The following is a 13,839-nucleotide window of genomic DNA, read 5'->3' as shown; positions in this document are numbered from 1 at the left end:
TCATGCTCGCTAGAAGAACCAACAAGTTCACCTGATGTGGTTAAGAGAGGATCTGAGTGGGGTAGTGATGTTCCCGACGTTACCGATGTTGCACTAATACACAGAGCAGAGCAAATCTAGCCTGGTTATCGCACCACTATTAACTATCTATTTAGTAGGTATAATTAACATAATATATACTACATTTTAAGTTATTATTAGTTTCAATACATTTCTATTCAACGAAAAAATACATTTAAATCATTCCAGCAAGCGAGCAAGAGAATATTTGCAGGCTGCAATGCCATATTAACCGTCATTAAGTGTTTTAGTACGCCGAGGCTGTTTAAATGTAGTCTAAATTACAAGTATTTTATTGAGTGTGAACTCAATTTAATCATTAATAAACTTGCCTATAATTCCTGTTGCCATTGTTTACATTTTAAAACACAAAGCCTGAAACTCAGCAGCAACGCATGAGAACAGGTTGCGGGAAAATGACGCTCTTAGCTCATTTTCATTATGAATTTATTTAACATTTATTATGCCCGAAAGTAAAGCGTATAAAACAAAATGGACCCTGCAAAAAAAAAGAAGAAAAGGAGAAGGAAGAAAGAAAGAAAAAACGTGAATATCGCGGTGTTGCGGTTGCTTGTCATGCCCTGCGGTTGGCTGGTCTATACCGTGATATTTCAAAATTGCGGTTAGCGCGACAGCCCTAGGGGGTTGACCTTAGTACAAGGGGAGTACACGGAATGTTAAAAATGAACAAGGGTTTATTTATAAGATGATTTCGTTTTTGAATATGTGCCATCATCATGAAGCAGAGTTCATGACCCTAGAATGCGCTGTAAGTTCAGCCCAGTTTATCACTGGTCTTTCCATATTTCCATTTTTAGTAGCTTCTCTGAACATTCAAACACCTCCCAAATACACTATATTGCCAAACGTATTTGCTCGTCTGCCTTCACACGCATATGAACTTGAGTGACATCCCATTCTTAATCCATAGGGTTTAATATGATGTCGGCCCACCCTTTGCAGCTATAACAGCTTCAACTCTTCTGAGAAGGCTTTCCACAAGGTTTAGGAGTGTGTTTATGGGAATTTTTGACCATTATTCCAGAAGCGCATTTGTGAGGTCAGACACCGATGTTGGACGAGAAGTAGGGCTGTCGCGCTAACCGCAATTTTGAAATATCGCGGTATAGACCAGCCAACCGCAGGGCATGCTGGACAACCGCAACACCGCGATATTCACGTTTTTTCTTTCTTTCTTCTCCTTTTTTTTATTGTTGCAGGTCCATCTTGTTTTATACGCTTACATTCGTGCGTAATAAATGTTAAATAAATTCATAATGAAAATGAGCTAGGAGCGACATTTTCCCGCAACCTGTTCTCATGCGTTGCTGCTGAGTGTCAGGCTTTGTGTTTTAAAATGTAAACAATCGCAACAGGAATTATAGGCAAGTTTATTAATGATTAAATTGAGTTCACACTCAATAAATACTTGTAATTTAGACTACATTTAAACAGCCTCGGCGAACTAAAACACTTAATGATGGTTAATATGGCATTGCAGCCTGCAGATTCTCTCTTGCTGGCTTGCTGGAATGATTTAAATGCATTTTTTCGTTGAATAAAAATGTATTGAAACGAATAATAACTTGAAACGTAGTATATATTGTTATGTTAATTATACCTACTAAATAGATGGTTAATAGTGGCGCGATAACCAGGCTAGACTTTCTCTGATCTCTAAAGTCGCATGCAGGTTCAGTACATCTACAGTGTATTAATGCAACGAGCACCATCAGAGAGAGTTTTAGTACCGAGGGGAACATTGCTACCCCACTCAGATCCTCTCTAAAACACATCAGGTGAACATGTTGGTTCATCTAGCGCGCATGATAACGCAGGTTTAAACTCTTACAGACTTTATTCTTTATTCTATTTTTTTACCATATTTTGATTAGATGTGCATTTAAAATATTTAGCCTAAACACTTTTTTTTTGTTTCACAGTGTATATCTAACCTAGGCTAGAAGCTTATTTAAACCTTTTTTTAATAGAGAAAAGACGCGCATCCCTGCTCTGTTCTGTATTTAACAATAGCCTAAACACGCATTTCATTGGTCTTAAAGCCGTCTCATCTTTGTCATTATAAAGCAATAATATATCGAATCATAGCCTAACAATAAAGCTTGTTTATATAGCTCTAAAATCCAGATCAATTAAGTAATTTTCAAAAACAACAAAAAAATGGCGATATAACCGCATACCGCGATATTGAGACAGGCTGAATACCGCAAGGGGAAATTCTGTCACCGCGACAGCCCTAACGAGAAGGCCTGGCTCACAGTCTCCGCTCTAATTCATCCCAAAGGTGTTCTATCGGGTTGAGGTCAGAACTCTGTGAAGGGCAGTCAAGTTCTTCCAAACCAAACTGGCTCATCCATGTCTTTATGGACCTTGCTTTGTGCACTGGTGCGCAGTCATGTTGGAACAGGAAGGGGCCATCCCCAAACTGTTCCCACAAAGTTGGGAGCATGAAATTGTCCAAAATCTCTTGGTATGCTGAAGCATCCAGAGTTTCTTTCACTGGAACTAAGGGGCCGAGCCCAGCTCCTGAAAAACAACCCCACACCATAATTGAAAACTTGGCACAATGCAGTCAGACAAGTTCCGTTCTCCTGGCAACCGCCAAACCCAGACTCGTCCATCGGATTGCCAGACGGAGAAGCGTGATTCGTCACTCCAGAGAACACGTCTCCACTGCTCTAGAGTCCGGTGGCGGCATGCTTTACACCACTGCATCCGACGCTTTGCATTATGCTTGGTGATGTAAGGCTTGGATGCAGCTGCTCGGCCATGGAAACCCATTCCATGAAGCTCTTTACACACTGTTCTTGAGCTCATCTGAAGGCCACATGAAGTTTGGAGGTCTGTAACGACTGACTCTGCAGAAAGTTGGCGACCTCTGCGCACTATGCGCCTCGGCATCCGCTGACCCTTCTTTGTCATTTTACGTGGCTACCACTTTGTGGCTGAGTTGCTGTCATTCCCAATCGCTTCCACTTTGTTATAATACCACTGACAAGTTGACTGTGGAATATTTAGTAGCGAGGAAAATTCACGGCTGGACTGGTTGCACAGGTGGCATCCTATCACCCTATCACGGTACCACGCTGGAATTCACTGAGCTCCTGAGAGCCACCCATTCTTTCACTAATGTATGTAGAAGCAGTCTGCATGTCTAGATGCTTGGTTTTATACACCTGTGGCCATGGAAGTGATTGGAACACCTGAATTCAATGATTTGGATGGGTGAGTTAATACTTTCGGCAATATAGTGTAATATGTGCCGGGCATTGCCTAATTCATTACAATTCTACATGTCATGGTCAGTTAGATATGAAATGTTGGGCTGATAGTAGTTTGTGTTAAATGCAGCAGAAATGGGCAGCATTAAGTCCTGAGTGATTTGAATAAAACCATAATGGCCAGCTACATTGCAGCTAATTTTACGACTGGCAGTGCAGTGCGTCAAACCCTGTGTACGGTGCTGGCTAGTCACAAGCCAGTCCAAGCGCTCATGTTAACTCCTAGCCACCAGTAAAAAAAAAAAAAAAGCATCTACAATGGACACACAGGCATCAGAAATGGATGTTTACCTTCAGATGTCTTGGGGAGTTTTTGACGTCATGTTAGGTGGGTGTGGTTCTAATGTTATGGCTCATCAGTGCATACACAGTAATAAAATATGTAGTATTTGTGATGCCCAAGAAAACAGTAAAAATGGCCTAGGAACAAATTACCATCTTTACAAGCAAGAATCTATGAATACTTAATGAATAGGCAATTTAAAAACAATCATGTTCTTCTAAAAAAGCAATATGCCATTATTTGCTTCCTCTATCTATAATGGAAAGCTGCCTAGTAAAGCATGAATAAAGTACATAAGCTTACATAGATGTAAATTTAGGATTTTCACTATCTTGATTCGAATTGTCATAGTCTTACAAATGTATTTAATAGTTGGCAAAACCAGCCAGCATCTTTTATCCAAACATGTAAAAAACTAAATGGGGGTGTATTTATTTTGGGTGGGTATGGCAGGTATGGAGGGTATTTATTTATGGTAGATATGCAAGCATAGTACATTAAATAGATTCTCTAGTCTCGGATCCTTACTATATGTCACATGAAGAGACCACAAATCCAACGAAGAACTGTTGAACACAGCCAGCAATGAGAATCTTTATTCTCCTCCTGGCAGGAGCTCCCATATCCACTATTAAACCCTTGCAGCTCATTCAAAATGCAGCTGCCCATCTGGTTTTTAACCAACCCAAACCCTGCCACATCACCCCACTGCTGCGTTCTCTTCACTGGCTTCCTGTAGCTGCACGCATTCAGTTTAAAACACTGATGCTCGCCTACAAAGCCAGCCCCAAGCTACCTTCGAGGCCTAATCAAACCCCGCTCTGTACCACGCAACCTCCGAGCCACTAGACTCGCTCGACTTGAGCCTCCACCCAGGACTAAAGGAAGACAAGCATCAAGGCTCTTCTCTGTTCTAGCACCCAAGTGGTGGAATGAACTTCCTCCGTCTGTCCGAACATCTGAGTCTCTTGCTGTCTTTAAAAAACAATTAAAAACCCACCTTTTTACTAAACACTTAAGCTGACTTGTACCTATTTACTAACATTTGGTTGCACTTTGGTTCTAACAGGTTTCAGCAGATTCGTGTTCTTTGACTGTTGTTTACTAAAAACTTGAGAAATGAAATGTGTACTATGGAAGCACTTCTGTAAGTCGCTCTGGATAAGAGCGTCTGCTAAATGCAGAAAATGTAAATGTAAAATGTTATTACATCATTGCATGGCGACCAGCACATGTAAGAGTGCAAGAGATCGGATATCCGAAGATGGCAAAAGGGGCAGAAGAGACTTAGAAAGACCTGGTGGAATATATTTTATAGTTACTTGATAGACAGAAATTATGAGTGAGGTGCAGTCAGTGGCCTTAAACTGGGAGAAATGAAGACATCTTGCTGACCCATGTTCCAGCCGGAACAGCAGGATTTAAGTCCAAGATTAGTATTCTGACAACAGTGTTATTAAAAGATTTGTTTTCTTCTTTTGGCTGCTCCTGCATTTAGGGGGTGCCACATTGGTTGGGCACAGTTTTTATGCCGGACGCCCATCCTGAGACAACCTTCCTTGTTTTATCCGTGTTTGGGACTGATAGCGCACTGCACTGATAGCACACTGACAAGTGCATCTTTGACTGGCTAGGCTGTTTGGCCACACCCCCCTCAGGCACAGCCAATCATGTCCTTGTGGTTGCCCGACCGGCTGATAACAATGTTGAGATTTCAATCCCAGATCTCAGTGGTACTGGGCTAGAGTGTTTTACTGCTGCGGCTCCTGAGTGCACCAGTGATATTAAAGTATATGTGTGGCACGGTGGCTCAGTGGGTTGCACTGTTGCGTCACAGCAAGAAGGGTTCGATCCCCAGGTGGGGCGGTTCAGGTCCTTTCTGTGTGGCGTTTGCATGTTCTCCCTGTGTCCAGAGACGTGCAGCCAGGTTAACTGGAGCCTTAAAATGGTCCATGACTGTGTTTGACATTAAACTTGTGAACTGATGAATCTTGTGTAACCAGTAGCTACCGTTTCTGTCATGAATGTAACCAGAGTGTGTAAAACATGACCTTAAAATCCTAATAAATAAATAATGGAACTTCAGTGCTGCCCTTAGTCCAACATATTTATTTTCACTTAAATGCTTAGGAAAACTTTTTGTAAGATCCTTTGACACAGCTATGGCACTCTTGGCTCTGAGTTACAGTATATCTGTCGCACCAGCTGCTGGACCTTATTGGCATGTTTACAGTATTGCTAACAGATGGGCAGGTGAAAATACTTTTATTGTAAAAAATCCAAAAATCTGCTTCTAGTGTTTTAACAACTTACATAACAAGCCTGCCCGATTCCACTGGTCTGTGCCAAGCTGCTTTTCCTGTAAATGATTGCAACGGTGTATTTTATATTTTTGTTCAGTTTGGCTTTCTTTGGTATTATAGTCAGCTGTTGTTAATTATTGTCCTAAATTAACTTCACAGCAATGGCACTGCTGGTATTGGGCAAGTATAACTGGCCAAGTTTTTACTGGGTGGAAATGTAGGTCATATAGTAAATTGCTTAAAATGTGTAAAAATGTTCTTGAGAGCAATATGTGGCTGTTTATTTAGGGGGAAAGTGGAACAACTGCATATTTTGGTCTTCCTTCATCTTTCATCTGTTTTTGTTTATAACTAATAAACTGTATCTAATCTGCGCAACGCTCCATGGCGCTTTTAGCGACGAACAATATTACATGATTTGCTGCTTATTGAAGCTTATAGCTGTTGTATTAACTATGATACGGGATGGCGGTATATGAAAAATCTGGGATGAGGAATCAAAGACAGTATACCGAATGTACCGTCATACCGCCAAGCACTAAGTTCAAGTAAGGGATACATACACCGATCAGCCATGACATTAAAACCACCTCCTTGTTTTTACACACATTGTCCATTTTATTAGCTCCACTTACCATATAGAATCACTCTGTAGTTCTACAACTACTGACTGTAGTCCATCTGTTCCTCTGCATGCTTTGTTAGCCCCCTTTCATGCTGTTCTTCAATGGTCAGGACTTACCACAGAGTAGGTATTATTTAGGTGGTGGATCATTCTCAGCACTGCAGTGACAATGACATGGTGGTGGTGTGTTAGTGTGTGTTGTGCTGGTATGAGTGGATCAGACACAGCAGCGCTGCTGGAGTTTTTAAATCCCGTGTCCACTCACTGTCCACTCTATTAGACACTCCTACCTAGTTGGTCCACCTTGTAGATAACTGTTTGAGTTGGTCATCTTCTAGACCTTCATCAGTGGTCACAGGACGCTGCCCACAGGGCGCTATTGGCTTGATATTTTTGGTTGGTGGACTGTTCTCAGTCCAGCAGGGACAGTGAGGTGTATAAAAACTCCAGCAGCATTGCTGTCTTATCCACTCATACCAGCACAACACACACTAACACACCATCACCATGTCAGTGTCACTGCAGTGCTGAGAACGATCCACCACCCAAATAATACCTGCTCTGTGGTGGTCCTGTGGGGGTCCTGACCATTTGAAGAACAGGGTGAAAGCAGGCTAAAACAGTATGCAGAGAAACAGATGGACTACAGTCAGTAATTTTAGAACTACAAAGTGCTTCTATATGGTAAGTGGAGCTGATAAAATGGACAGTGAGTGTAGAAACAAGGAGGTTTATTTCATGTAGCAATTTTAGAACAGCACTTGGTTTTAAAAGCTTTCTCATCAGATATGGTCAGTATAGCATCAGCTACAAAACACTCACAGAAATGCTGTTGTAAGTCAAATTTGTTAGCTTTGCAAGGGATTAAAGGTTTGATTTTAAGGATAGCTGGGGATTAAAAAGAATGTATTTATATGTTAGGACAATCTTGTCACATTGGTTAAAAGTGTTGAATGCTTCAAAATCAATTATGCATTTGGGTGCACAAAAGTAACTTAAGAGTATCAACATTGTTTTTAATTATAAACAGATCACACCATCACGTCTCAACAGCCCTGCTTTCACATGAAAAAAATCTAACTACTCTGAAGTTCTCTGTTTTTGACCAATCAATCCTGTTTAAACACCTTTTGACATGAAAGAAGCACTTTAGATCAGAACTTCTCAGAGCTTCCCCTGAAATTTCCCCTGTGCCACTTCACTGCCTGGCACGCTTTGATGTTGGTATTTAAAGTCGTTTTGTTTCCACTGTGCTGCAGCCATTTGTCTTCATGCAGTCCCCGTAGTATCCTGCTGTTTTGGTTGATTGTTTTTTTATTTTTTTTTATTTAATACAGGTACTGGCAGGGATGAACGTTAACCCGGCTGAGTTTGATGGTCTTAAGCAAGAGTTTAACGTCAAAGGCTACCCGACTTTCTGCTACTTTGAGTAAGTTTAACTTTTATATTTCATTTTGTCTGTTGTATGTTGTATGGAATGTACACCGATCAGGCATAGCGTTATGACCACCTTCCTAATATTGTGTTGGTCCCCCTTTTGCAGCCCCATACACAACAAACTGCAATGCACTGTGTATTCTGACACCTTTCTATCAGAACCAGCATTAACTTCTTCAGCAATTTGAGCTACAGTAGCTCGTCTGTTGGATCGGACCACATGGGCCAGCCTTCACTCCCCACGTGCATCAATGAGCCTTGGCCGCCCATGACCCTGTCGTCGGTTTACCACTGTTCCTACTGACCACTGCAGACCGGGAACACCCCACAAGAGCTGCAGTTTTGGAGATGCTCTGACCCAGTCGTCTAGCCATCACAATTTGGCCCTTGTCAAACTCATTTAAATCCTTATGCTCGCCCATTTTTCCTGCTTCTAACACATCAACTTTGAGGATAAAATGTTCACTTGCTGCCTAATATATCCCACCTACTAACAGGTGCCGTGTTGAGATAATCAGTGTTATTCACTTCACAATTTTAATATTAATACAATTATTAATTAACGTGTAGGCACATAGGTCTTACCACTGTGCCAGCTCATTACTGATGCGATCCAAGGTTCAAATTCCCAGCGGTGCTATTGGCTGTTCAGGCGTCTTCATACAGACCCACGTCAGGCAAATGATTTGTCTTTTTAGGAGTGTGTTACTGCATTGCACCCAGTGATTCCAGGGAAATTAGACCAACAAACAGCAACCCTGACCAAGATAAAGCTGTGGTAAAAAGAGAAAAAAAAACACGTGTCATTATACTTTTTATATTATATTTATTGCTGTTTCATTATAACTGAGGGATCAGTAATAACTAAATATGTTTATAGATTTAATCTCAAAGACTTAACTTATGACTGCCATTGTGTAGTTCAAATCAGTACCCTCAATATTGATGAACTTAACATATTAATGACTAATAATGAAGGCTAATAAGCACTATACCAAGTAATAATAATGTAGAACATTATTTGTTTCAAGATACGAAGTTGTGCAGTGGTCCAGTAGTTTCTTTTTCTTTGCAGTACTCTACTGGAACACACACACACACACACACACACACACCAAATTAGATATATATGGCAGTGGTCCCCAACCTTTTTTGCACCACGGAACGGTTTCATATAAGATATAATTTCACGGGCCGGCAGGGGGATTTAATATAGAATAACTATAGAATGGAAAATCAGTGTGAATCCTGAGCTTTCTTTGCTGCAACGAGACGCCGCTCCCACCTAGTGGTGATAAGAGACAATAACACCCGAAGAGTGTTGGAAATGTAATTGCTCTTGTAGCGATCTCTAATTATTTATTCTTTATGTGCGGCCCGGTGGTTGGGGACCACTGATCTATGGGATGGATTATTACCTTATTTAAAAAAAAATTGTCAAAAGTCAAAGTTTTTTTTGTGAGGAAAGACCCAAATCCCATAATGCCCGAGTAATGCTATCATCAGGTCCTTTTACTTTAGATCGGAGGCTGTTTTGGTGTGTAACTATTGTAAATACTGCTCACATGGATAAAGTGTTTTATCTTTAGTTAAAGTTTTTTTTTTTTTTCTAGTTATTGTTTTATCCTGGATTATTTACTGTTGGATTTGTAAGAACTTTTGTCTGATGTCTGAAAACAACATGATTACAGTGACGTCTTTCATTCATGGGTTTTTGATTTGGAATTAAGGGTCATGTGTTGACTAAGTTAAAAATCCTACTGACTTGCCGCTCAGGTGGTGCAGTGGTAAAAAAAAAAACACATGCTGGAACCAGAGCTGGGATCTCGAATACATCGTATCGAGTCTCAGCTCTGCCTGCCGGCTGGGCTGAGCAACCACATGAACAACGATTGGCCTGTTGTTCGGATAGGGGTGGGATATTAAAAAGCCGGATAGGGACTCTCCATAATTGATGCAATTACAACCTCTGCTGGCTGAGTGATGGCGCCAGGGACGGGAAAAGAGCGCTGTCAGGGTGTGTCTCTCCTTACACACTGCTGATCCGCATTGCACTCGTCAAAGTGTAGGTGACAAAATGTATAAGGCTGCTGCCCACGTGTCGGGGGGGGGGGCATGAGTTAGTTTCGTTCTCCTCAATCAGAGCGGAGATCGGCATTGGTGGAGAGGAAGCATGATGCAATCGGACAATTGGACTCTAAAAAAAACAAGGGGAACAAAAAGGGAGAAAATGTTGAAAATTGGTACAATCGTGTAATGCTTGAACCTCATGGTGAGTCTGTTTTTATCAGATTTAGAACCTCCCCATGGCTAAAAGAAACCTCACTGTTAGGCCCTATACACAATTAATAAACAATAACGTTGCAATGTTGATGCATATTAGTCCTGAGTATCTCAGTAAGCTTATGTTTGTATAAAACCAACTATTTTATTGTTACTCTAATAAGAGTGTGTTCTTATGTCACTTCAGTTTTGCTACAGTGTGGGCAGCTTTTCTGTTTTATTCATTTATAGACACTCGCTCATACTAATGCACCATTTATATTATAGAAGGGCTAATTAAACTCCGCTTTGTGCATGATCTGCTTTCAACGAGCCGCCAGTCATAGCTTAGTGGCATTAATAAGACTCTGAGAGCTAAGCGCAGCACTTGTTTTGACTCTTCGACTTCGTTTCATATCCTGTGCAGTTGTCTGTTCTCCCAGCACCTCAGCCTCAGCAATTATGCCTATCTTTGTGTATCTCTCTCTCGTTGCCACCACCCCCATCCTCGAACTAGAAGGGCCGAGGCTGTTACGTCCCCCTTTGACACAAGCGCAGATTGCTTCTTTATATCTGTTAGGGGAGGAGAGCCAGGCACTGCTATCCGTGGTCAGCCGGCCCATTGCAGGCACCTCAACCGGTCAGCAAAGGTCGTCAAGGGAGTCAGGGAACCCTTTCTCAGCCCCTATAGACACAAAGCCAGTTGTGTGCCAGCTTAAGAGCTTGAGATCTGCTGCACCACCCAGGCGCCATCAGTCTCACTATCTCTCACTAGCGTGGCTGTATGATTCTGTATTAAGGACGTATTAATGAGTGCTCTGACTTATCATTCAATAAAAGTGGTCACTAGAAGAGTCAAGTCAACTTTATTTATATAGCGCTTTTTACAATAGACATTGTCTCAAAGCAACTTTACAGAATCCAGGACCAACAGATACAAAACCCCCTGTTGAGCAAGCCGAGGGTGACGGTGGCAAGTAAAAACTCCCTGAAATTTACAGGAAGAAACCTTGAGAGGAACCAGACTCAGCAGGTTCCATACTTCTTGGGTGGCCTGGAGGATACTTTAAATAAATAGGATTTACACAAATCATACAAACAGAATTAAATGAACTAAAAGTTATAACTGGCAATAAGTAAATAAATAATAATAGTTATTAATAATAATAGAGTTATTAGTCAGTTCAGAATGTAATGAAGTCTGTAGTGAGTTCTTGTCATTCTTGGTGCAAATACTCCAGGCTCGTCACATCCGGCAGGAGCAGCATCGTTTGCACGGTCGTCTCGACTTCAATCCTTAACCTCGGGTGGTTAAACAGGTTTCCATCAGAACCACCTCGGGGTAAAACAACAGAAAATGTAGTTAGAAATGTACAATGCTAGTTGAAAAAATATAAGTTTTACAGAGAGTTTTAGACTTCGGCAGCCCTAATTATTACAGCATAACTAAAAGGGAGAGCGAGCAGGGAACAAGTTCATGAAGGTTTTCACAGGACATCAGCGCCCACCTCCCCACCATCATCAAACCTGAGTGAAGACAAGAACACATACAATATACAAGATGATTTGCACCGATGCTTATAAAGATTACTAGTAGATCTAGTAGCTGTGGAGACTCAATCTGTTTCCACTTTCATTTTTACAGTTCAGTGCATGAACAGCATTATAATTTCAAGATGGCTGTTGGCTACAATAGTACACCTTTTCTTTCCTTTGCTAAAGACTGTTATGATCATCTCAGTAGCAGTTCATTTTAAAGGTCTTTATCCGTGTCATCTAAAATTCAGACAGGCTGTTTTTTTTATTGGTATATAGGATTGATGGGAAAGGAGTACAAAGATGGCATATCTAGTCCTCCTGCTCTTTATACTTATTGGATATAACAATGTGGCCTGGAGGGGCACAGGACAATGTTTACAAGGGCATTATTAAAGTCTTTTAAACGTCTATGTCTATATTATGTGTCTTAAACGTATTATGTTCGTGGGTGGAGTGTCCCAACTTTTTTGAAGTGTGTTGCAGGCATCAAATTCTAAATGTCTCTATATAATAAACTACAATGAAATTGATCAGTAAAATCATTGGAAATATTTTCTTTCTTCTTTTGTCAGTTAAATAAAGATTAAAGAAAGATTTTTAAAAGCTTCTATTTTATGACATTTTACAGAATGTCCCAACTTTTCTGAAAATGTGGTTTGTACAAAATAGATATGAATTTATGTCTATTTTTTGCACCATTAGTGCCTAAAATAACAGATATTTATTTCCTCACAGGCTGGTTTCATGTGTCTTATTAGCAAGTTTCCTATCACTGTTATCAATCTAGAATGGTAAACAAGTACGCCCTCTGAGATGCATTAAGGCAGCCACTGCATCTTAAAAATGTAGCTCATGTAACATCATTTGTAGATCAATACAATTTCCATACACATGAGCTCACAGATCTGAAATTGCCTCGGAAGGTGATTGACTTTCACTCGGTGTCGCTGGGGAAAAGGGGTTTGCCATCTCTGCCACTCATAACACAGTCCCAATTATTCTATGTCATGCTTTCAATGACCGATGACAATTGTATACTCACACTTGTGATTCCTGAATAATAAGTTTAAACGCTTTAATGTTGGGCCACTTGAGAGTCCCATAGTGAGTTCTTGTTCAGCCTGGATAATAGTGGCTTATAGAGGGATGGACAGATAGACAGACAGCTAGATATACAGTAGATAGATGTAGACAGATGGATAGATAGATAGACATAACAGACAGATATACATATAAACATATAGACAAATAGATAATTGACAGATTGATGGACATATAGACAGAAACTGACATAGAGACATAGACAGACAGATAGACAAACAGATAGACACAGATATATAGATAGATAGACAGACAGAGATGGGCAGACAGACAGATAGACAAACATACAGATAGACAGCTAGATATAAATAGATATAGACAGACAGTTAGATAGACATATAGATAGATAGACGGACAGACAAATAGATAGGCAGGCAGGCAGACAGATATACAGGCAGACAGACAGATATACATATAGATAGATAGGTGGATAGACAAGCAGACAGACAGGTAGACATATAGAAAGATAGATAGACAGACATAGATAGACAGACTGACAGATAAGTAGGCAGACAGATAGACATAGACAGACTGACAGATAAGTAGACAGGCAGATAGACAAACATACAGATAGACAGACAGAAATATAGATTGATAGATAGACAGATAGAACGATAGACAAACATAGACATATACTGTAGATAGACATACAGAGATAAACAGATAGATAGTCAGAAAGATAGACAAACATACAGATAGACATACAGACAGAAAGCTAGACAAACATACAGACATACAGACAGATAGATAGTCAGAAAGATAGACAAACATACAGATAGACATACAGACAGACAAACGGACAGATAGACATATAGACAATCAGACAGATAGAAGGAAACAGACAGATAGAAAGACCTATAGACATAGACAGACACATAGACCGGCAGATAGATAGATAGACATATAGATAGACAGATACAGACAGAT

At 40.5% G+C, this 13,839-nt stretch overlaps 1 protein-coding gene and 1 long non-coding RNA gene across 2 annotated transcripts in view; one reads left to right on the top strand and one right to left on the bottom strand.

Annotated features, from left to right (window-relative positions):
* Positions 1–13,839, top strand: part of pdia5 (protein disulfide isomerase family A, member 5) — a 167,332-nt gene that overhangs the window by 80,717 nt on the left and 72,776 nt on the right. Inside the window, exon 9 of the mRNA XM_063006157.1 lies at positions 7,911–8,002. Within this exon, the coding sequence (XP_062862227.1) occupies positions 7,911–8,002 (92 nt within the window). The remainder of the gene's footprint in view (positions 1–7,910; positions 8,003–13,839) is intronic.
* The window catches only part of LOC134324345 (uncharacterized), an 85,955-nt gene continuing 83,298 nt past the window's right edge, over positions 11,183–13,839 (bottom strand). Inside the window, exon 3 of the long non-coding RNA XR_010014169.1 lies at positions 11,183–11,608. This is a non-coding gene — a long non-coding RNA (uncharacterized LOC134324345). The remainder of the gene's footprint in view (positions 11,609–13,839) is intronic.

Source organism: Trichomycterus rosablanca, chromosome 12 (assembly GCF_030014385.1).
Source record: "Trichomycterus rosablanca isolate fTriRos1 chromosome 12, fTriRos1.hap1, whole genome shotgun sequence".
NCBI classification, from domain to species: Eukaryota; Metazoa; Chordata; class Actinopteri; order Siluriformes; family Trichomycteridae; genus Trichomycterus; species Trichomycterus rosablanca.
Note: the sequence above shows the minus strand (reverse complement) of the source record. Positions and strands in the feature narration are given on the sequence as shown.